This window comes from Anguilla anguilla, chromosome 3, assembly GCF_013347855.1.
Source record: "Anguilla anguilla isolate fAngAng1 chromosome 3, fAngAng1.pri, whole genome shotgun sequence".
Taxonomy (NCBI): Eukaryota; Metazoa; Chordata; class Actinopteri; order Anguilliformes; family Anguillidae; genus Anguilla; species Anguilla anguilla.
In genome coordinates, this window is record NC_049203.1 from 62,696,486 (window position 1) to 62,719,334 (window position 22,849).

Here is a 22,849-nt window from a genome sequence, read left to right on the forward strand (position 1 = left end):
GCGTTACCTTTTCCACGGGCGCCTTTGAGGATCCGCTCAGACTCGCCGCTCCGGCCGCATTACCTGTTCTGCTGGAGCGCGGGCCTGGGCTTGGAGCTCGCGCGGGCCCAGGGGACAGCCTCCTACACAGACTCTGATGCTCAGAGCGCTGGAGCGCAAAGCTGGGCCTTTTCTCTCCCCTGCTTAATGCCAAATCAATACGCTGTCCAAACGTGAGGAGCTCATGAGAGAGAACAGGTCAGGTGAGCGGGCGGGCGTGGGGGTGGGAGGGGATTTGGGTGGGGGGGGGGGGCTGACACAATCAACAGGTCTGTTGCCGTGGACGATGAGTGCGATACCTCAGCCTGTGAGCTGGAAGGATTCGGAGGGAAGGACGGGGAAAAGGGCATAAGAAATAAATAAAAAAAACAGAGCAACGATAAGGCACCCACCTCCGCTTGCTTACGCCACATGTCCAGGTTCTTGCGCTGGGCTTTGGAGAAATGGTCCCACGCCTTTTGTTTGGAGGATGCGTGGAATACACTCACAATCTGTTCAACTGTGACCGGGGGGGCAGAGGACCGTCCAGGGTGGGGGGGGGGGGGGGGGGAGAGAGAGATAGAGGGATAGAGAGGGGGAGAGAGAGAGAGAGAGAGAGGGGGAGAGGGAGGGAGAGAGGGCAAGCAGAAAGAGCAGAGGAGTAGAAAATTGGAATCAGGTAGAAGGCAGTCACGTTTCCTCACTCTCCTCCGAGGCGGGGCGACGGGCGGCGGGGGGAGGGGCAGGGGCAGGCCGACCGTCCCGGCCGCCTCTCGAACTCCCGGCTACAGAGGGAAAAGCCACCTGTCTCCACTGGCCCGTGACCACAGCGACGGCCAGCTCGTCCTTTCTCTTCACCCCCCCCCCCCCCCCCCACTTCTCGGGGCATACCTTCTGGCAATTTCTGTCAAAGCGCCCCTGCGAGAGCCCGGGGGTATTTTGAGGGGGAAATAAGTGGCAGATTTATAAAAGGGGGAAGCAATTGGATTTCACCTCCTGTACCTGGAGAGAGAAAAAAAAAACGCCCTCGCATTCACGCTCTCTCCTCTCTCTCTCTGTAATTACCGCTGGCACTCCGCACCTTTATCGATACTCCAACACACTCAGAATGCAGACACTTTTACCAGCAGCGTACAGCTCAGCCCTAATGAACTGAATGTTCCTTGTGAGGCTGCTTCACTTCATTATTTTCGCTGCATAGATGGATTAGATATTTGGCCAGATCGGCGGCGAACACCCTTTAATGCGCAACCTCCAAGAACAGAGATATCTCCACACAGCTAAAGGCAGGACATTTCCCACAATAACGTTCAGCATCTGAAAACATCGACCACAACACAAAACCCCAAGGAGGAGAGAAAGGATGGATCTGTGTGAGGTGTTTAAAAATAAAAAAATAAAAAGTAAAAACCTTTAAGGTACCTGGGCTGGCTGGTGTGTGAGGTCTGGGGTAAGCCGTTAATTCCACACGGTGATGACTCCCGTTCTGGAACACACCTCTGACAGCCAATCGCAGCGAGCGCAGGCCATGCGATCTACCCAGCATGCGCGCGGAGCGACTAGCACACGCGGCTCCCCGCTTATCGGAACGCACGCGCCGCGAGCGACACGCCTCCACAGGATTCGCCGCGCGCGCGTGTGCGTGCGTGTCTGCGTCTGCGCCCGCACGCACAGGCGAGCTCGTCTGTCTGAGAGTCTGGAACGGGAAATGAGCGCCCGTGTCACTTCCTGTCCCCTCTCCCCGACGGTACGCTGTGATGCTGTGGCAGCAGACGCTGGCGTTCGGAAAGTGAGGGCGGGCCGGCGTGTGGGGACGTCAGCAGACGAGTGTTTCTAAACTGACAGGGCGGCAGGACCCTGGCACTCCGACAGAGCTAATGATTTTGTCAGCCCCGCGATTCCGCTGGCGTAAGAGAACGGGCGAACGCTAACGACCTGAGCGGGGATATTCCCTTCAGAGCGAGGCTAATTAGTCACACGCGCAGAGCTGTCAGAGTGCTGAGAGCGTTGCTTTTCGTTTTGTTTCTTTGCGGGGAATTCGGCAGCTCTGTCTGCTGGCAGCTCAAGTGTCTAACCCACCCCCCATTCCCCCACCTCCCCAGGAACCGGATCTAGTCATAGCCTCTTTTTTGGGGGGGGGGGGGGGGATCCCCACAAGCCCACACGCAAGGCAGAGGCACACACACATACACACATGCACACACACACAGACACACACACAGACGGGCACATATAAGCGCGTCCTCATGCAAAAAAAAACCCAATCCCATCCCAGACAGACGGAAGCAAACTGAAGAACAAAAGCACAAAATCCCACGCGCTCCTGGAGGAATTGACGGCTGGCTGGGTAAAAGAACGGCGGCCATGTTGCCCATTAAATGCCAGTCTGTGAATGCCAGCCCAAGCAGGGGGAGGCTTGACTACGCCACACACGCTACGCCACACTTCCCGTTCTCCTCGGGGCCAGGGAAACCAGGCCGCCTGCTACATAACAAACCACCTCACTAACAAAGCCGCAGAAGTCTCCCCTGCTCTACAGCAGCTGCAGAAGTCTCCCCCTGCTCTACACAAGCTGCAGAAGTCTCCCCTGCTCTACAGCAGCTGCAGAAGTCTCCCCCTGCTCTACACAAGCTGCAGAAGTCTTCCCCTGCTCTACAGCAGCTGCAGAAGTCTCCCCCTGCTCTACACAAGCTGCAGAAGTCTTCCCCTGCTCTACAGCAGCTGCAGCTGCAGAAGTCTCCCCCTGCTCTACAGCAGCTGCAGAAGTCTCCCCCTGCTCTGCAGAAGCTGCAGAAGTCTCCCCCTGCTCTACAGCAGCTGCAGAAGTCTCCCCCTGCTCTACACAAGCTGCAGAAGTCTCCCCTGCTCTACTGCAGCTGCAGAAGTCTCCCCCTGCTCTGCAGAAGCTGCAGAAATCTCCCCCTGCTCTACTGCAGCTGCAGAAGTCTCCCCCTGCTCTGCAGAAGCTGCAGAAATCTCCCCCTGCTCTACTGCAGCTGCAGAAGTCTCCCCCTGCTCTGCAGAAGCTGCAGAAGTCTCCCCCTGCTCTGCAGAAGCTGCAGAAGTCTCCCCCTGTTCTACAGCAGCTGCAGAAGTCTCCCCCTGCTCTACAGCAGCTGCAGAAGTCTCCCCCTGCTCTGCAGAAGCTGCAGAAGTCTCCACCTGCTCTACAGCAGCTGCAGAAGTCTCCCCCTGCTCTGCAGAAGCTGCAGAAGTCTCCCCCTGCTCTGCAGAAGCTGCAGAAGTCTCCCCCTGTTCTACAGCTGCTGCAGAAGTCTCCCCCTGCTCTACAGCAGCTGCAGAAGTCTCCCCCTGCTCTGCAGAAGCTGCAGAAGTCTCCACCTGCTCTACAGCAGCTGCAGAAGTCTCCCCCTGCTCTGCAGAAGCTGCAGAAGTCTCCCCCTGCTCTGCAGAAGCTGTAGAAGTCTCCCCCTGCTCTACAGAAGCTGCAGAAGTCTCCCCCTGCTCTACAGCAGCTGCAGAAGTCTCCCCCTGCTCTACAGCAGCTGCAGAAGTCTCCCCCTGCTCTGCAGAAGCTGCAGAAGTCTCCACCTGCTCTACAGCAGCTGCAGAAGTCTCCCCCTGCTCTGCAGAAGCTGCAGAAGTCTCCCCCTGCTCTGCAGAAGCTGCAGAAGTCTCCCCCTGCTCTCCAGCAGCTGCAGAAGTCTCCCCCTGCTCTACAGCAGCTGCAGAAGTCTCCCCCTGCTCTGCAGAAGCTGCAGAAGTCTCCCCCTGCTCTACAGCAGCTGCAGAAGTCTCCCCCTGCTCTGCAGAAGCTGCAGAAGTCTCCCCCTGCTCTGCAGAAGCTGCAGAAGTCTCACCCTGCTCTGCAGAAGCTGCAGAAGTCTTCCCCTGCTCTGCAGAAGCTGCAGAAGTCTCCCCCTGCTCTGCAGAAGCTGCAGAAGTCTCCACCTGCTCTACAGCAGCTGCAGAAGTCTCCCCCTGCTCTGCAGAAGCTGCAGAAGTCTCCCCCTGCTCTGCAGAAGCTGCAGAAGTCTCCCCCTGCTCTACAGCAGCTGCAGAAGTCTCCCCCTGCTCTACAGCAGCTGCAGAAGTCTCCCCCTGCTCTGCAGAAGCTGCAGAAGTCTCCCCCTGCTCTACAGCAGCTGCAGAAGTCTCCCCCTGCTCTGCAGAAGCTGCAGAAGTCTCCCCCTGCTCTGCAGAAGCTGCAGAAGTCTCACCCTGCTCTGCAGAAGCTGCAGAAGTCTTCCCCTGCTCTGCAGAAGCTGCAGAAGTCTCCCCCTGCTCTGCAGAAGCTGCAGAAGTCTCCACCTGCTCTACAGCAGCTGCAGAAGTCTCCCCCTGCTCTGTAGAAGCTGCAGAAGTCTCCCCCTGCTCTGCAGAAGCTGCAGAAGTCTCCCCCTGCTCTGCAGCAGCTGCAGAAGTCTCCCCCTGCTCTACAGCAGCTGCAGAAGTCTCCCCCTGCTCTACAGCAGCTGCAGAAGTCTCCCCCTGCTCTACAGCAGCTGCAGAAGTCTCCCCCTGCTCTGCAGAAGCTGCAGAAGTCTCCCCCTGCTCTACAGCAGCTGCAGAAGTCTCCCCCTGCTCTGCAGAAGCTGCAGAAGTCTCCCCCTGCTCTGCAGAAGCTGCAGAAGTCTCCCCCTGCTCTGCAGAAGCTGCAGAAGTCTTCCCCTGCTCTGCAGAAGCTGCAGAAGTCAGCTCGGAGGCTCGGGCACCTGGAGAATCGCAGGGCTCCTGTTGTCGGGCCCTGAAACCCGCTGGTGAGATCTCGCGTGTCAGGCTGACGGATGTCTCCGCTGCGCGCTGATTACACTGTGAGGCGAGGAGGGAGCGCACCTCACTGTCTGCTGACAGAGCTGCATCCGTCCCCCCCCCCCCAACCCCCCGCCCCCCCCCCGCCCACCCACCCCCCCCCCCCCCCCCCAATCTCCGGCAGAGCGGTTCCCCCTCTGGTCTGCGCATGGGGGCCGGTGGTGGAGGACTTTCACATTTTTATTCTAATGGGTCTTAATAAAGCGCGGGGAGTCAATAAGGCCTCTGCTCGGGCCTGTCTGTGGCAGGGACAGGGAGGCTAAGCAGTGAGAGGCCCGCGTCAGGATCGATAGCTACTTCAGCAGCCTTTAATTAGACGGAAGCAATCGATGTTGAAGGCAGAGGAGAACGCATGGCAGGGGTCTGCGTGTGAATCTGTGCACACGCGTGCGCGGTCGTGTGTGTGTGTGTATGTGCGCAGCATGTGTGTGCTGTGTGTATGTTTATACAGTGTGTGTGCAAACAGGAGTGAGTGAGTGTGTGTGTATGTGTGTGCATGCGTGAGTGTGCTGTGTGTGTGTGAGCGTGTGTGTATGTAGTGTGTGTGCTGAATGTGTGTGTTTGTGTGCATGTATGTAGTGTGCGTGCGTGTGTGTGTATGTAGTGTTTGTATGCGCATGTGTGTATGTGTGTGTGAGTGTGTGTGAGTGTGTGTGTGTGAGTGTGTGTGTGTGTGTGTGAGCGTGTGTATATGTAGTGTGTGTGCTGAATGTGTGTGTGTTTGTGTGCATTAGGTAGTGTGTGTGTGTGTGTGTGAGCGTGTGTGTGTGCAGGGGGTTCTCTGTCCCCTGTACCAGCGAGCTGACAGGCGTACAGTCCACCCGTCAAACACACAGATCTCACACGTACGCCTGGGCAGCCGGCGGTCAAACACTCCGGCACACGCGCATCCTTCATGCCTCTGTATTGGGCTTCCAGTGCGGCACGCGTAGCACTCACTGCATCAAGGCATCCTGATAACACTGCAGCTGCGGCATGCCACTGCCGCCGTTTCAGCAAAAGACTGCGTCTGTGGTCCGGGAAGGTACGCGCACAGACACAGACAATCATAAGAGAACGCATCATTTCAAAGGGCCTGGATATAAATCTCATTAGGAGATTTATTTTCCATCAAAAGGAATTATTTCAATGATGCAGAGTAATTTTTCTGTTCTCTGACAGCCCGTATTTTTTGTAATTTAATTTGGTCATGGATTTATCCATCAGGCGAGATCGTGATTCCAATCATTCTCAGTCAAATGCTCATTTTAAATTCAACATCGTAGCAAGTACCTATCCCAGAAGAAAAAAGGAAAAGTGAACAAACACGCAAAACAAGGCGTGTATTTTGTGATAATCAGTCCACGCAGGTAAGTGCAGGTGTGGTTGTTCTGTGTGGGCAGCGGAGTCTGCGGGGACATCTGTAACGACGGAAGTGGAGTGAAAGACAAACTGATGAGCAGAATTAATGCCTGTATGGATCCCTGTGATGGAGGTGGGAGGTGTGCTTTTCTGCGGGTTGCCATTGGCAGGCAGGGGGGAGGTGGTGTTGGGGAAATCCATTAACAGTGCTGGAATAGGGGCCCTTCAGAACAGGGCAGCTACAACGCTATTCCTGGAGATCTACCGCCCTGTAGGTTTTCACTCCAACCCTAACAAAGCCACACCTCACTCAACAGCTTAGAGATCTCGTCGAGCTGCTAATTGGAGGAATCGTATGTGGCAAATTAGGGTTAAAATTAAAACCTACAGTGGCCCTCCAGGACCAGGGTTGGGCAGCTCAGCTTTAGAATGTGGGCCTGCAACTCTGGCCCTGAGGAGCTGCAGGCTCTGCTGCCTCCGGCTGCTAATTAGAAACTTCAGCTGATTTTTACGTTGAGCAGAAAACCCAGCATGCCGCGCCGCTCTCCGTGGCGAGCGTTTCAGCGCCCTGCTTCAGAAGCCCCAGGCCAGTCCGCGCTCAGCTCTAGGAGAAGAGAAGGAAGGGCTCTGGCAGCACTGTGAGCCTGCAGCGTCTGCAGAAACGCTTGTCTTGTCAGAGGTGTGTTTCATTTGCCTATACGTCCTGTCGATCACCTCTGAACACCAGATTCAACACCTTTCTGAGTTCATGTCATGACTGTTTCCTTGGTTACTTACTGTCACTCTATGGCCTTCATATCCCCTGTGGGTCCAATGTCCAAATGATTGTTCACACCAGGAGAGTAAAATGTCATACTGGTACTGATATTGGGAAAATATGTATTAAATATATTTCTAAATATTTGAATCACTTGCATGCTAGAAAACTACTGTGCGGCAATATCAGTTTTTTTTTTTTACCTTTTACATCTGTGCAATAAAGGCTCGTCTACTAATGTCCATTACAATTACAGAATGAATACTCTACCTGGGTCACAACGACTGCATTTCAGTCCAAGACTGTCAGACCTCTGAAGGAAGACTTACCTTCTGTCACATGATAAAAACCTTTTCCCCCTCAGTGCTAGAATCACATACGTCTATGTAATACCAGTAAACTTTAATAATATGCAAAATAATGCATTAAGGACACAAAGGGGAGGAATGGTCTGAAGTTAACTGCTGTACACACACAGTGTCTGAATGGAATGGTGCATATGGCACATGCAGTGGACATAAATGGTAGGGCGCCCCTGTTTTTGAGGAACTCTAGTCAGTAAGGGAGATACTCGAGTGTGATCTGGCAGGTTTTTGGTCCCACGCTACGCTCGCGCAGCTGCTGCTCTGGTTGTTCTGTGTCGCGACTCCGACCGCGCTCGTTAGGACCGGCGTCACGCCGCGGCGGGTGTACCGCTCTCACGGGTTCTGTTTCCGCTCTGCGCCTCGCTCGCGGGGCAGGTGCACGTGGAGCCGCGCCCTTTTCTGCCTACGCACGAGGGAGGGGTGGCGGGTCGGTGCCTCTCCGCCGTGACACCGCCTACTACTCCGGCAGGGCTGCAGGGGGCGCTGTAGAGACAGGGGCGGCGGTACCCCAGCTATGCTCTGGGTGTGCCGGGCTGGTGCGGAGTCCCTCAGCAGATGTGGAGGTAGCTCTTTTTTGAGGGGGCCGGCACGGGCGCTAATACGTTTCCGCTCAGGCACCCGGCTGTACCGTCCCGCACCGTCTCAGCCAAAGCTGTCAGTCTGCCGTCACGGCGACAGCTGGCCTCGGTCTCCCCAGCGCGGCGTTAAATAGCGAAGGACGCCGCGCGGTCGCGGAGATGGGCTGATGGCCTCTCCGGCGGTAACGATAATGGGCCGACCTGACCTGACAGCCCCCCCCCCCCCCCCCGAGCCATATCAAGCGCTGTCGGAGCCGTCGCTGCCCTTGATCCCGATGCTCCTGAGCGGAATGTATTTCAGAGAGAGCGTTCCCCCCACCGGTCTCGGCCTTTAGAAGCGCCCGCTTACCCCATGCTGCGTGTGTATCCATGCGCATCAAAGTGCCTTTGTGTGTGTGTGTGCGTGTGTGTGTGTGTGTGCGTGTGTGCTGTGTGTGGGTGGGCATTTGTGTGTGTGTGAGTGTTTCTGCGTGTGTGTATGTGTGTGTGTATGTATACGTTTTGTGTGTGTGCGTGTGTGTCTACGCATGTGCATGTTTGTGTGCGTATCTGTGTGTGTGTGTGCATGTCTGTGTGTGTGTGTGTGTGTCTAAGCATGTGCGTGTTTGTGTGTATGTGTATGTGTGTGTGTCTGCATGTGTGTGTGCACCTGTGCGTGCGTGTGTGTGTATGTGTGCGTGTCTGTGTCTGTGTCTGAGTGCGTGTGTGTGTGTGCATGTCTGTGTGTGTCTGTGTGTGTGTGTGTGTGTGTGTCTGTGTCTGAGTGCGTGTGTGTGTGCGTGTCTGTGTGTGTCTGTGTGTGCGTGTGTGTGTGTGTGTGTGTGTGTGTGCATGTCTGTGTGTGCGTGTCTGTGTGTGTGTGTGTGTGTGTGTGTCTGTCTGAGTGCGTGTGTGTGTGCGTGTCTGTGTGTGTGTGTGTGCGTGTCTGTGTGTGTGTGTGTGTGTGTGTGTGTGCGTGCCTGTGTGTGTGTGTGTGTGTGTGTGCGTGTGTGTGTCTGTGTGTGTGTGTGTGTGTGTGTGAGTGTGTGTCTGTGTGTGTGTGTGTGTGTGTGCGTGTGTGTGTCTGTGTGTGTGTGTGTGCGTGTGTGTGTGTGTGTGTGTGTGTGTGTGTGTGTGAGTGTGTTCCTGCGAGGCTCTTATTCTGACTCTCTGGGTGGGTGGGCTATTGCGCTTACACTTGGGGAGCAGTGCTAATAAGAGGTCTGTGATAATAACATGCAGGAGCCCAGCGGTCTGAGAGCCTATGAGGAACGGGTGAGTGCACCTGCTTCTTGCTAAAGACTTCTTGATGTACTAAGCACTGCAACTGCACCTCCTACTGCCTAACAGCTTCTTGACGGACCAGACAAAGCGAGATGATCTATACTTAGATCCGTATTACACACCGAGCGCCTGAGACGTGCGGACCCGACCGTGCCCTGCAGGGGGCGCCGTGGAGGTGAAGGGAGTGGGCGGGTTTACTCACATTGCACGAGGATCCCCGCCAGGGCGTTCTTGAACTTCTCCTTGGCCTCCTCCATCTCCTTCTCGTGCGCGGCCTTCTCGTTCATCAGCCGGCGGATGTGGCTGTTGGACGACTGGATCATGGAGTAGAAGTTGTTGGCGTTGCGGCGGTTCACCTCCCCCCGGTCCACCCAGGTGAGCAGGACGCGGACCGCCTCCGCGAACTTGGAATCGTCTGCGGAGGAGGAGCGGAGAGGAGGGGAGGGAAGGGGGGAAGGAGGGGGGGGGGGCAGATGGCAGGGGAGGGAGAAATCACAACGTTGGAGAAGAACCCGAATGAATTTGGAAGGCTCGTCGACGCCGTGGTCATTAGCGAAATTTGTTTATCCGTGCAGACCTGAAGCTGATCTCCAAGCCAGCGAGTGACCAGGTGGATTATGGGAAGAACAAGGGAGTCACGCTGGGCAGGCAGAAAGAATGATTTTAATAATGATGGCCGCCAGAAGCAAGCGCCCGGTGATGGTCTTTGAATGGCGCTGTAGGCTCCGAGCTTTCACAAGGCTTAATGAGCTCTCTCCGGCAGGTTAAGCTACGTTTCCGTCTCCTGTAATTGCGCGTGTAAATGCTACTGCAGGTGGGTTTCCATACTTCTACACCAGCGGGGGAGAAAATTCATTTCCAGGCTCTTCTCAATAACAACTACAGAACTGCAGCTTCTGGTCCCGCCCCGCCCCGTACGGGGATAAAACTGTGTCTCTGAGCGTCACTGTAATGAAGGACATTAAAACCCTCTTGTTTTTATAGCCTAAAAGATGTCACAAAAAGAAATGCCCTTTGTTCCACACTCGGAAAAGGAAACAATCTGTTTCAGGCTAAATTTTCACCCTCCTGCCTAGCCCCCCCCCCCCCCCACCCCCACACGGCACCTCCCGGTGGTCGTTTTACATAATTGCAGCTGTGGCCGAGGACAGCACTTAGCAGTGAGGGCGCCATCGTTCCCTTTGATTGTTAACGACCCAATCAGACGCCTCGCCTCGCCTCCGGCCGGCCTCCCTCCCTCTCCCGCAAACCGACACCGGACGTGCGGAACATGGCGGAACACGGCGGAGCTTTCCGCGCGGCGCGGCGAACGCAACGCAGCGTGGCTAGCCCGTTCGCCGCCGGAGTGTTCATCTCCTCCACCTCTCGGAGGAGGACCGTTTTCCCGACTTAGCATTTTTATTGAAACAAGGCGGGGGAGGCTAGCGGGGGGAGAGGGGGGCGGGGTGGGGTGGGGGGGCGGAGTCAAGGGGGCGGGCGCTTCCTAGCGCGCGGAGAGCACGGGCGCTCCTCCGAACTGCCTGAGATCACAGCCCCGGAGGGCGCTTGATTTATTTATGGCACGCGTGACCGCGGAGAGCCACAGGTCTGTCACGTTATTTGCATTAATAATCCATCACCGCTCGGATATTGAATCAATGTGTCATAAACACGAGTCCCCGGGGCCGCGCTGTATATTTACGGCGTGATTTAGCCTCCCGTGCCGCGGAGCCCGGCGAGGCCCCTGTCGGCAGCGGGCCGCGCGAAGCTGGGGGGGCTCTTATTAATAGACGCCGTCAGACAACACAAACAGGAATCCGTCAGAGCGAGGCACTGAGACCGCGGTGGCCGCGGTGCGCCCTCCGCCTGCGACGGACGGGTCCGGCACGGGCTCAGCCTCACCACAGACTCAGACTGCCGGGGCAGAGAGATCCATCACGGTACCCGAAAAAAAAAGGGTAACGTGCTCTTTAAAGAGCCGCCCGACCTCGATCGCTCTCTCTTTTTTTTAGGCTCGCCCGCAGAAGCGGGACGCCCGCAGAGGCATCATCGCGCAGCTTGCCACCAGCGTCCGCTGGCACAGGCGTTCTGTGACTCAGTTACAGCGCAGTTCTGAAGGATGCGTTTGTTTAGGCCAGCAGAGCCGTGCGGGGGAGGTAAGATTATACTCTCCCTCTAAAATAAGAGACAAACAGTCACCGGCAGATACAGCGTCGGATAGCAGCCATTTTGGCTCAATCCCAGCTAAGCATTTTTTGGTTGCCAGAACATTCTTGGAGCTTCATGGGAAAAGATCCAACATAAATTTGCCTGGTGTCCTGGATGTCCCTCGAATGTTATTTTTAAATAAATAATTTGAGTACTGTTATAGAAATGGGTTCAGAATTCTATGTAATTTTTGTTATTCCAGTCAAAAAGAATTTGTATTGTGGATTGTCATTGATGTTCTTTTTGAATGTTCATAAATTGCAAGTTAGCAATCTTCAGTGAATCAGACATTTTGTTCCCCCCACGACTAAACGATCATCATCAAGGGGATGTGGGCAGTAAGTTTATATGCAGCACGACTGGAATTATTTTCCACAGAACTGTGAACTCGTTTGGAACAGTAAATACATTTTAAGACCGTTTTGGAAAAAAAATTTGTCCCATAGCGTCATCACACAACCAAATGGGAATCTAACCGGAATGTTCTGCAACCTTCCCCAAGAATAGCTGTGGTTTCTGAGATGGCTGGAACGGGGGGGGGGGGGACACATTGACGGAAGGGGGCGGGATTGGGGCTTGAGGGGGAGGGGGGGCAGAGTTGGGGCTTGGGGGGGTGGGGCTGGGGCTTGGGAGGGGAGGGGGGTGGGGTTGGGGCTTGGGGGGGGCAGGGTTGGGGCTTGGGGGGGGGGTGGGGTAGGGGGTGGAGCTTAGGTCACCTTTGAGCTTCTCTCCCAGCTGGCTGCTCTCGTGCTCGGAGTAGTGGACGATGGGGGGCGGGGACGGGGGGCGGAGCCTGTCCTCCTCGATCCGCCTCCGGTGGCGCTCCTCTCGCGCCAGCATGCGCTGCCGGCACTCCCACTCGTACAGGTCGTCCCGCGCCTGCGCGAAGTCCACGTGCAGCCGCCCCGTGTCCTTCTTGTCCGTGCTGGAGCCCAGCCTGATCCGGTACCCTGAGAGGAGGAGGGAGATGACAGGCCTGAGAAAGGAGCCGACAGCCAATCGGAATACAGCCAGCTTCTGTTTGGGCGCCGGTCGCGGCGCATCTGTCAGCGGGGCTCACAGAGGGGGCGCGGGGGCGAGATTGGGCTCAGGCGTTACACCTGCGCAATCCGGGGCCCAATTTATCTCGCCTTCACACCTGCTAATCTCCTACCGGAGAAGCACATCTGGCACAAGACCCGCGTGCCTTTCGTGCTACGCCACGACGCACCTCCCTCCCTCTCTATCCCACACGCCGCATTTAAACTTCCACGCGATTGGTTAGGTCCTGGGGGGGGGCGGTGGGGCAGGCTGCTCCTTGTTCTTCACTTCACGGGCGAAACGTACGTTTTTTAAGAGGGCTTTTCACATTGACGGATAAAGGCGCGCTCAAAAGCGTGTCCCAAGTCTGCTGGGATGAGAGCCCGTGCACACAGAGCAGGGGCACTGATTGGAAACACGCCGGTGTTTTTCCATTACAGACCCCCTCTCCCCTCCTCCGCGCGGCCTCCCGTCAATCCTGATTATAAAACCCGCGACTCAATTTTCGGCACGCGCCCGCATGGGAGAACGACGCACCCGTCTCGCCGTCTCCCAACCCCCCCCCCCCCCCCCCCCCCCCCCCGAATCTTGTTTAAATCTCTTTGCGGCAGCGCCACAGCTGAAACACCCCGAAGGCGTCTTTCGGAATAATAAAATGGAGCTGCGTTCTGAAAACAGAATCCAGGGGAGGTGAAAGGCTGCTAATTGTTCCGCGAGTGATATTGCAAAAAAAAGAAAAGAAAAAGAGAGCGTTTTATTTCTGTTTTGTTTTCCCCAGTTTGCTGGTTCGGAATAAATTCAGACAAACAAAGCACTGTTTCTGCTTGCGACAGACACAAATGCATTTCATCATGTTAGGATGCCGTTACACTCCCCGGTCTCTGCTCCTGATAGGCAGGTCCCTCAGGTCAAAGGTCAAAGCAGATTACAGAGCTTAACCTTTATTGGGCAGGATGGAGGGGGAGCGCTATCCCCCCCCCCCCCCCCCCTGCCCCCCCGCCCCCATTTCTGCTTTGTGGCTCGCGGTTTCTGTTTAATATTTCATACCGTGGATACTGTGTGAGAAATGAGGGGGCTTTATTTATGAACGGGCGGGTGGAGGGGGGGTTGGCCCAGACCATGAGGCTGCACTGTTTATGCCGCATCGCTGGAACACCAAGCGCTTCCCAAGCGAGAGGGGACAGCGGCATCAGAGAGAGAGGTAAATAATGCATGCGCTGTTATTGGAGCGGCCGCCATTTTTAATGCGCTTTCACAGGTCCCGCGGTCCAGGGCCCAGGGTTCTTTTCATTTCCTCGTGCCGGCCCAAATGATTTCAGATGCAGCCGGAGACCGGCTGCTGGGAAACCCAGATAAGATAAGAGGCGGGCTGGGTCACATGACCAGCCTGAATGGGTACGGGGGGGTGGGGGGTGGGGGGGGGGTTCCTGCTGCCCGGCCGTTATTTACTTCCCCCATCTTCGAAAGGGGGGTGTGGGGTTGTTACCCGTCCCGTCGCCGGGTCCTCATTGACCTCTACTGTGCGGGGTCTCCCCAGGAATGGTCAGAGACCCCCCGTCCCACGCTGGCTCACAGCTCCATACACCCCTCCCCCCCCCCACCCCCGTCCCGTTTAAAGCACCGTGCGGAGAGAAGGCCCATTCACTTTAATGGGGGGCCGGGCTCCCAGAAAACCTCTCTGAACAAGAGCTGTAGGGAGCACTTTGCTCAGCGCTCCTGTAAAACAAGATACGGACCCGTAAAGGATCCGGAATCAATCTCTAGTGGTGGTTTTTATAGTTGTGTTAAATGCACATACTGTCAGGCCGCTTTGCTTTACAGTCCTAAACGCTGTTGTAAAACTGAAGGTCTTTTCAGCGTTTTTTTTTTTTCTCGTTTTTATGATGCACACAGCTAAGGTAGCAGCGCTGGCAGGCTTGCCAAAACCACAGGGAGGGAGGACGGGGAGGGGGGGAGGGGGGGGGGGGCACGAACCGGACAGGAAGAGGGCCTTGTCGACCGTGAACTCCTCGGCGAAGCGGATGTGGCAGAAGTTCTTCTTGCTCTTGCGGATGGCGATGATCTCGCCGCACTGCTCGAACACCTCCACGATCAGCTGCTCCGTGGCGTTCTCCGGCAGACCCCCCACGAACACCGTCTTGCAGCCCGGGGGCCTCTCCCGCGTGGCAGGCGGGGGCAGGTCTGAGGAAGAGGGGGGAGTAGACCCGGATCAGAGGTCTACTAAAATGGGCCTTCATACGGAGCAAAACGACGCCCCCCTCCCAAAAGGAAACCTTCCACTTCACAAATGATTAACCTGAAAAATGAGGAGTCTCCAGGAGCTTTTCAGCTATTAGCTGTTAGAGAAGCACCATAGAGTTTTTCAGCTAGTTGCACATTTAATGAACAGAACAAGAACAGACTGCCATTTGTTGTCTGTGTTTAAACAGAAATGACACAATGATACAAGTAAGTGTAATAACACACAACATCATACATGACATATATGTCATCACACGAATGAGATAAATAAGACTTCTAGGCATTATTTCCACACACACACACACACACACACACACACTTGTATCACACTGCAGTGATCATTCTTTTGGATGCAAGGACATTCCTGAAACCACTGTCACAGTAACCTCTCTGCTATAATCAAAATCATTGATCTTGAAGCGAGGTTGTAATTAAAACTACTACACGTGTAGGACACAAAGGTGCTTGTAATGAGACCGCATTAGATGCAGTGGAGTAAAAATGAAGGTATCGGCTGCTGTGATTGCTGATTAAACAGGCAAGCTTGTTAATCAAGAAAAACTACAAAAATCAATCAAAAAACTGAGTGACGACAATTATGCTGCAATGGTATCTGACTCATTTATATCTGGGCAGGCTACCACTTTTGGCTCATAGCAAGCGATGCTTTCTTGGAACCCATTCTACACTACTTTTACCAAAAATATGCGTGTATGAATTTATTCATGAAATAGAGTGCATATCCACATAAGAATACTTTACAGGACACATTTATTTCAAGACCATATGGCCAGTCCAGACAAAGCAGAGCAGTTGTACCCGTGAGGATCATTACAGACCTGCAATTATTGAGCACATAAGCAGCTGTACAAATGGACCATTCGTCACATACAAGCCATGCGTGCCACCCTGGACAAGGATAAGCAGATAAACCGATCATTTAAAAAGGTAATATGTAAAGCAAGTAGCATATGTGAAAATGCAGCAATGTTCAGATTTCAACAAGGACGTGGTGGAGGAAACAGCTTAACTGGATGGGGGTCTTTCATTCTCTTTCAAAGAGGAGGGAAATGAGTCTGAGGGCTGGTGACTATGAGAAGACCTACGAACATCATCGCAAGCAGACCTGCTTGAACGTGAAAACTCTAGCCCAGTACAAACCTGTCTTGGCCGGGACCTGTTGTCTCCCAAGCTATTTGGGACTAAGGGGTCTACAGGGTCATAAAGAGTGACCCAGTACTGACCCAGACCCTGAGTTACAGACCCACTCATGCAGAGTAAAGGGTCTGCAGGGTCATAAAGAGTGACCCAGTACTGACCCAGACCCTGAGTTACAGACCCACTCATGCAGAGTAAAGGGTCTGCAGGGTCATAAAGAGTGACCCAGTACTGACCCAGACCCTGAGTTACAGACTCACTGATGCAGAGTACGGGGTCTACAGGGCCATAAAGGGTGACCCAGTACTGACCCCGGCCCTGAGTTACAGACCCACTCATGCAGAGTACGGGGTCTACAGGGCCATAAAGGGTGACCCAGTACTGACCCCGGCCCTGAGTTACAGACCCACTGGCGCAGTGGCTGGTCACTGCTCTTTGATTAGCGACGGCTAACGATCCTGGCGCGGACTGGAGAGGGCTAAGCAGCAGCACTGGCTTCCTCAGTCTCTCCAGGTCAGAAACACCGCCACTTTTCTACCCTTTCCTTTCAGATGTGCTTACGGACCTTTGCTCAGACTCATATGCTCTCCCTTCTCTCAGGCTGACAGTACCTGTCACAATAAGAGCAAGACTTACATTACACACCAGATGGAAAGCGTAAAAGATGTCAGGCTAATTGCTAACTGCCTGCTTCATTACACCAGACAGAACACGTCTAATTTGAGATTATTTTTCACCTACGGAGTAACAGTGGGTACCATGATTAAATGGGATGCAGCAGTTGGAAATATAAGTGGTATTTTTGTTGCGTTTGAGCTAAAAATACACAGGCACGATTAAATATTGATACAGTTCATGTGAATTAGTTTGAATTCCTCCATACTTAACAAGGTTTGACTTTCAGAAAAGAAATATTGAAACTGCGGCATGAAAGTGAAATTGCTGAATGTAAAGGACAAAAAAAACTCATAAAAATTGGTCTGTATATAAGACAAATGGCAGGACAAAACAGCCTTGTGCAGCTAATGAAACACACCTAGCCTGCATATAAGATCTGAGATGAGTTTTTCGGGACCAGAAACGAGTTTCAGTGAATGGTTCACTGCTTCCTACGGATCTGAGTGATTCTGCACACAATACGCTAAGCTGCAGTACCTCTGGCATTGCTTTTCAAAGGAGCACATGTTCAAGAGCCCCCCCCCCCCCCCACCCCCTCCCCATGCCGACACCCCCCCTCCCTCGATTGACTATGGGCAGCTGGGGCGATGGGCTAAAATGGCGCTGATTGACAGCTATGCGTAAGCGGGGCTGCTGCGTGAGCGGGGCTCATTACGCTAACTCCGCCGCCAAATTCTTGGGCGTAATTCGGTCTGAGCCGAAACAGCGGGGGGGGGGGGTCGCGCGGCGACCGCGGGGGTCGGCCGTCACGTTGAGAGGCGGTGACGACACGGGGGCGGCGGGGCCGGCTGGAGGCCAGGCGGCTGGATATAGCCCCTCGGCCCCCTCCCCACCCCCCCCCCTCCCCCCTCTGTTCCCCGGCAGACGCGAGCCATCCATCATCCCCTGGATTAGTTTAATTCCTGTTTATCGCACCGCCGCTTCCAGGGATGAGCCCCCGGCTCGACCCTAAGGCCCCGGCTCGGGGGGGGGGGGGGCCCTCTCAGACCGCTGGCTGCCCAAATAGACCCGGGGGGGGGGGGGACCTCCGCCGCCAGGGGCGTCCCGAATTCTGCCCCGTCTCCCAAACTCCAGCCATCCCATTTGTTCCTTCAGAGCCAGGCCCCAAGCAACAACGCACGCGGGGCTGAGACAGTAAATCTGGCGCACAGCTTCTTCATCGAGGAGATTACAATATGTAACAAAGGGCTACCTTGGCGCTGGGAACAGCTGCTTCTGCGCGCTGCAATTGAATCTTTTATAACACGCTGAGTCATATGTACTGGAGGGAGTTCGTTTGTTTCGTTTACAGTCGCATGCCAATTATGAACATGTCCCCGTGCCAACCGCATTTTACTTTCACCACAAAGACAGGACGGGGGCCCGCAAACGACGCATCTAATCTCGCGTCTTCTGAAAGCCGGGGGCTTGCGGGCCCAGTTATTCGGAAAGAGTTTTTTACTCGTCTGATACGCAAAAAAACGCACAGCGCTCTGTTTCAAGGCCCTGGGCCGCCAGACGCACGGACGACAGCGCGGACGACAGCGCAAACGCCGACGCTAATGCGCTACGAGCGCCTGTGCTAATCCTCCCGGATGAGGGCACGAGGCACAGGCCGGCTCCGATTCCGGGAGGGAGCGAGAGGATTTTACACGCCCAGGACCGAGGTGTGGTGACAACAAAGACGACGACGCCGAACGCACGCCCAGGAAGAGCAGCTGCAACGCATCGCACGTTTTCTGATTTTATTAACCCCACGGCAAAGAGAACGTATGATTTATGTATGAACGTTTCAAAAGATTTAACGGCGTAAACAGCGATGGAAGCGGATTACATGCCTTTGGTGTCAGTCTGATTAGCTGGTCGCTCACGACTGGCTGAAACTCTGAAATGACTTTGACTGCTGCATGCGCAGAACGTAACCTCATTAGTCTGAGTGGCAGTTGAATTTAGTTTATGGGGTGATTTATCTTGTGAAAATCAAGTTACTCGAGCACATCGCAGTCTGTCACGAATGATCAATTAATCAAACTGACACAAAATGATTTTGTCAATATGCAAAAAATCTATATAAAACATATAAACGTATAAACAGCACTGCCTTTCCTTTTTATGCAGGCACAAAAGCTTTGTCCCTATTCTGTAGAATAGAGAAGGAGGAATTACTTACCTACACACATTTACATGAAAAAAAGACTAATGGCACTGAATGGATTACACAGCTGGATATGTCACAAAGACATTTCACCAGTCAGAGCATTCCAGAGAGAAAGGGGGAGAGAGAAAAAGAGAGGGAGAAGGAGAGAGAGAGAGAAAGACAGAGAGAGCAAAAAACAAAGGGAGGGAATGAGAGAGAGTGAGAGAAAGAGATTGTGAGAAAAAGACAGAGAGAGGGTGGGAGACAGAAAGAGAGAGGAGAGAGAGCGAGAAAGACAGAGACTGAGAGAGAGGACACAGAGCGAGAGAGAGCGAGGGTGAAAGACAAGGAGAGAGAGAAAGCGAGAGTAAGAGACAACAAGAGAGGGAGAGAGAGAGAGAGAGATTGGGGGGATGGGGTACAGCAGCCATTGCCTGTGTTTATGCTGGCAAGCAGCAGCTGCATAAAGATTCCAGCGTAATAATTTGGTCATGGGTGAGCTGCAGCCCAGCACAGGACTGTACAGGGGGTTAGTGAGTCAAGTGTGTTTCTCAGGAAAGGGGGTGCGGTGTACCCCGCCTCCCCAGCCCACGCCACCGACACACATCACGACAAGTTCAGCGGTGGAACCCCAGTCTGCGCCACTGATGCCTGACGCCGCCAGCACGACTACTTCCTGCTGAACTTCCTGTGGCCGTCTACGGAGACCCTTTTCAGCAGCAGAAATCAAACCCCCCCCAAATCCCTCCCCCGTTTCCAAAACCCTCCTCCTTTGGGAGACGCGTGGAGATGACAGTTCCTCTCTTTTTTTCTGACAGCACCATCTCTCCTTTCTCCTTTTGCTTTCCGCAGACGGGGGGAAAGGGAAGAGAGGGGCGTGCTTTGGGGGAGAGGGGGGCTGGGAGAACGGGACTGGAAGGGGCTTCACAGCAAACGAGCCGGATGAAGCTGGAGAGTGACGCCGGCGCGGAGACCGCGAGGCGTGAGAGAGGCGGCGCTTTCAGGGCCAGGTCCGGGGAGCTCCGGGGGGAGCAGCGCGTGCCGAACGCTCGGCGACGGCCGCCGTACGCGCCCCGCCCCGCCGAGGACAAAGCGCACCTGCAAAGGGGGGCGGTGAGTCACCCGCGCGCCGCGCCGCGGAGGCCGAGGAGGAGCCCGCCCACCCGCCCGCCCGCCCCGCGCCCTGCAGGACGCGCCTCCCACAGGCCGGCAGCGAGCTGACGAGGCCGATCGATATCTATTCATTAACCTCCGCGGGACGGAGATGACAGCAAGCAGAGGAGAGAGAAAACATGGCCCCCCCCACCACCGCGCCCCCTCCCCATCTCCTCCCCCCCCCCCCCCCCCCCCCCCCCCCCCCCCCCCCCCCCCCCCCTCCCCCCCCCCCCCCCCCCCCCTCCTCCCCCCCCCCCCCCCCACCCCCCCCCCACAGTTCTCGAGCCAGCTGGAAGGGATACGAGCCTGCGAGCAGTGGTCCGCAACGCTGTGGTCAGGCATGTGCAGGGAAGACCCGCGAGCTAATTAGGACCCCAGGGGTATAGCGGAGGTCCGGGGCGGGGAATGAGAAACAGAGCCATTATGCCAAAATCCATCTCGTGCTGAAGCTGTCGAGAGCTGATCCAGGACAGAATCAGACTTCCATACGAGAGCCCCTACCCCCTTTCCCCTCTTCCTCCCAGAGCGCTACTCATCTAGCACCCTCCACCAGGGGGAGCTCTTTTCAATAAGAGCTCTGAGCATCGGCAGCCCCACTCTAAACTCTCTGATCAGAATCTGATCTCAGGCTTAAAAAAACCACAGAGAAATGAAAGGAAGGCCAGCGAGGCAGCTGGTCTCCCCCTCCCCCCCCACCCCCCCCAGCTCAGCGTCTACAGCGCAGCGGAGCCTACGGGGGTTCGATTAAGCAGACCGGGCAGTGATATCCTGAGCGGTCACACCTGATTAAAAAGCAGAAGGGGGAGGCGGGCGTGCGGTGCGGACCGTCTGCCTCGCCGGGGTAATTGAGCGAGGCCGGGCGCCGCTTTCAAAGGGCGGCCTGACAACTCTCATCGGGAAAATAAATAATCGCGTGGAACTGTTGCTTCAAAGGCGGACTAACCCCCCCCCCCCCCCCCCCCCACCCCCCTTCAATATGCTCCACCTGCTGGGGAAGAAACAAGGTTGGGTGGGGCGGGGGGGTGGTTGGAATTACAACTTAAGATGAGTGCGAAGACAGAAAGCAGAGACGGGGCAGAGTGGGGGGGGGGGTATGTAGGGAAGAGGTGAGGGGTTTTGGCGGGGGGGGGGGGGTTCAGAAAGGAAGAGGTGGGGGGTTATAGTGGGGTGTGGGGGGGGGGTAAGAAAGGAAAAAGTGGGGGGGGGGAGGGGAGCATGCTCTCTCCATGCAGTCGCCTGGGTCTCTCTGATGGCAGACGAGGCTGAAAGCTCAGGGATTGAGTGAGAGCGTCTCTGAGCTCTCCTGATGGCTGATGGGAGAGGCTCTGCTGATTACTGATGTATAATATATACCAGACGCCAGGCCCCTCCAGCCCCCACCCCTGCCAGCTAATGCTGCTCATATGGCCCTTTGATCCGTGGGGAGAGGCAGGGGGGGGAGGGGGCTCCAGGAGAACCTGGGAGGAAGGAACCTTGGGGCTCAGCGGAGTGCACACTGTGTTTTCTTTGGGAAACGACCCGTGCAGTCTGCAGGGACTACAGTACCAACCGCTACTGAGACATCGCTCATGGCTAAAAGACCTGCCCCAGACGCAGTGTATAATTCCACAGAAATGTACGTGGTTTTCCTAAAACCAGTGCCTTAATTCCCCAAAAATGTATGTGCTTTTCCTAAAACCAGTGCCTAACTCCACAGAAACGTAAGTAGTTTTCCAAAAACCAGTACCTAATTCCACAAAAATGTATGTAGTTTTCCAAAAACCAGTGCCTAATTCCACAGAAATGTATATTCTTTTCCGAAAACAAGTGCTAAATTCACCAGAAATATTTTGGTCAAAGTCAGAGTGCTTAATCTTTATCTACTCTTTACTCTCAAAGAAATCTATGAGCCAAACACGAAACCAGGGCTGAATTTACAGTAAAGCTATGGTGCATCCAGAAATCAATTCTTACTTTGGTATAAAGCCATTGTGAAACATGAAACCAACAGTTAATTTTGTATGAAGCTATGCCGAAGCATGAATCCAATGCTTAATTCACAAGAAATCCATCATGAAACATGAGTCCAATGCTTAATTCACAAGAAATCCATCATGAAACATGAATCCCCTGTTTAATTCATTAGAAACGAGAGCCGGACTCTTCCTCAAATGTCCTGTCAATAAGCGCTGGTCTTCCGCTGCACGCTATCAGGCACAACAGGCAGAGGAGAAGATCGCCACGACACGGTGCATCTCAGCCAGGCCCATTCACGGGAAATTCACAGGAGGACACACCCTTCTGGAAACGGGACGCCGCACGGGGCGCGCCGCGCCTGAGGGGAAGAGGAGGAACAAATGCCTCCAGGCCACGTTTTCGTGTTTTTCAAAGAGGAGCTCGAGCTCCACGAGGGATCTGATGCGGATCCCTATTGTTTATGAAAGGGTTACGGTGACCTCACACAGAACCCTTCAGCTGTTTTCCAAGACTTGATAAAAGATACATACAACCTCCCGCTATATAAATGTAACAGATGACGGTAATGATAGTGAATGAATCATTGAGTGAGTGATTGAATGGTGGGGGTCCCGACCATCATGAAACTGAGGAAGCCACACTCGCCCGCCCAGCACTGTTTACGGGTGCAGGGCAGGGGCAGGCTTTGGGGCGAGGCCCAGATGAAGGTTTGCATCGCACCCCTATCCCTGGGCCGGACCGCACACCCCCACACCAATGACCGTCACCAGAGGGGCGTGAGGGAGGGGAGGGGAGGAGGAGGAGAGGGAGAAAGGGAGGGAGGGGAGAGGGAAGAGGACGTGGAGGAGGGATGTGCCCTAGTGGATTTTTATACCGCCTCAGATCTTTGTCTCCACAGAGGTCATTTTCCCAATTACAGGGCTCACCTCCCCCGTGTCTCCCGCTCTCGGGGACCGGAATGCAGAATGAGCCGCTGCTCAGGGAGAAGGGCAAGAGAAGCCCCCCATCCCCCCCCCCCCCCCCCACCTTCTGAGGGGAGCACCGCTTTCCCAGCATGGTGGAAACCCCCAAAACAAACCCTGTCCCAAAACCGTGGTTCCCCCTCCCTCCGCCCCCCCCCCCCCCGCCCTGTGTTCTGCTTGGCGTGGACTTTACGACCTGTCGGAATTTTTAATGTCGAGTCGATACGTCCCGCGCCGAAGCCTCCCGGGCCAGGGGTGTAATTTTTGCCAGAGACCTTGAC

General features: G+C 54.9%; 1 protein-coding gene across 4 annotated transcripts in view; it reads right to left on the reverse strand.

Moving 5' to 3' along the window:
* Positions 1 to 22,849, reverse strand: part of enox2 (ecto-NOX disulfide-thiol exchanger 2) — a 231,175-nt gene that overhangs the window by 26,582 nt on the left and 181,744 nt on the right. For all 4 annotated transcript variants that reach the window (XM_035407473.1, XM_035407472.1, XM_035407474.1 and 1 more), the window contains 4 exons: positions 14,277 to 14,483; positions 11,999 to 12,232; positions 9,298 to 9,510; positions 432 to 538 (listed from right to left, as the gene is read on the reverse strand). In XM_035407473.1, the coding sequence (XP_035263364.1) occupies positions 432 to 538; positions 9,298 to 9,510; positions 11,999 to 12,232; positions 14,277 to 14,483 (761 nt within the window). The remainder of the gene's footprint in view (positions 1 to 431; positions 539 to 9,297; positions 9,511 to 11,998; positions 12,233 to 14,276; positions 14,484 to 22,849) is intronic.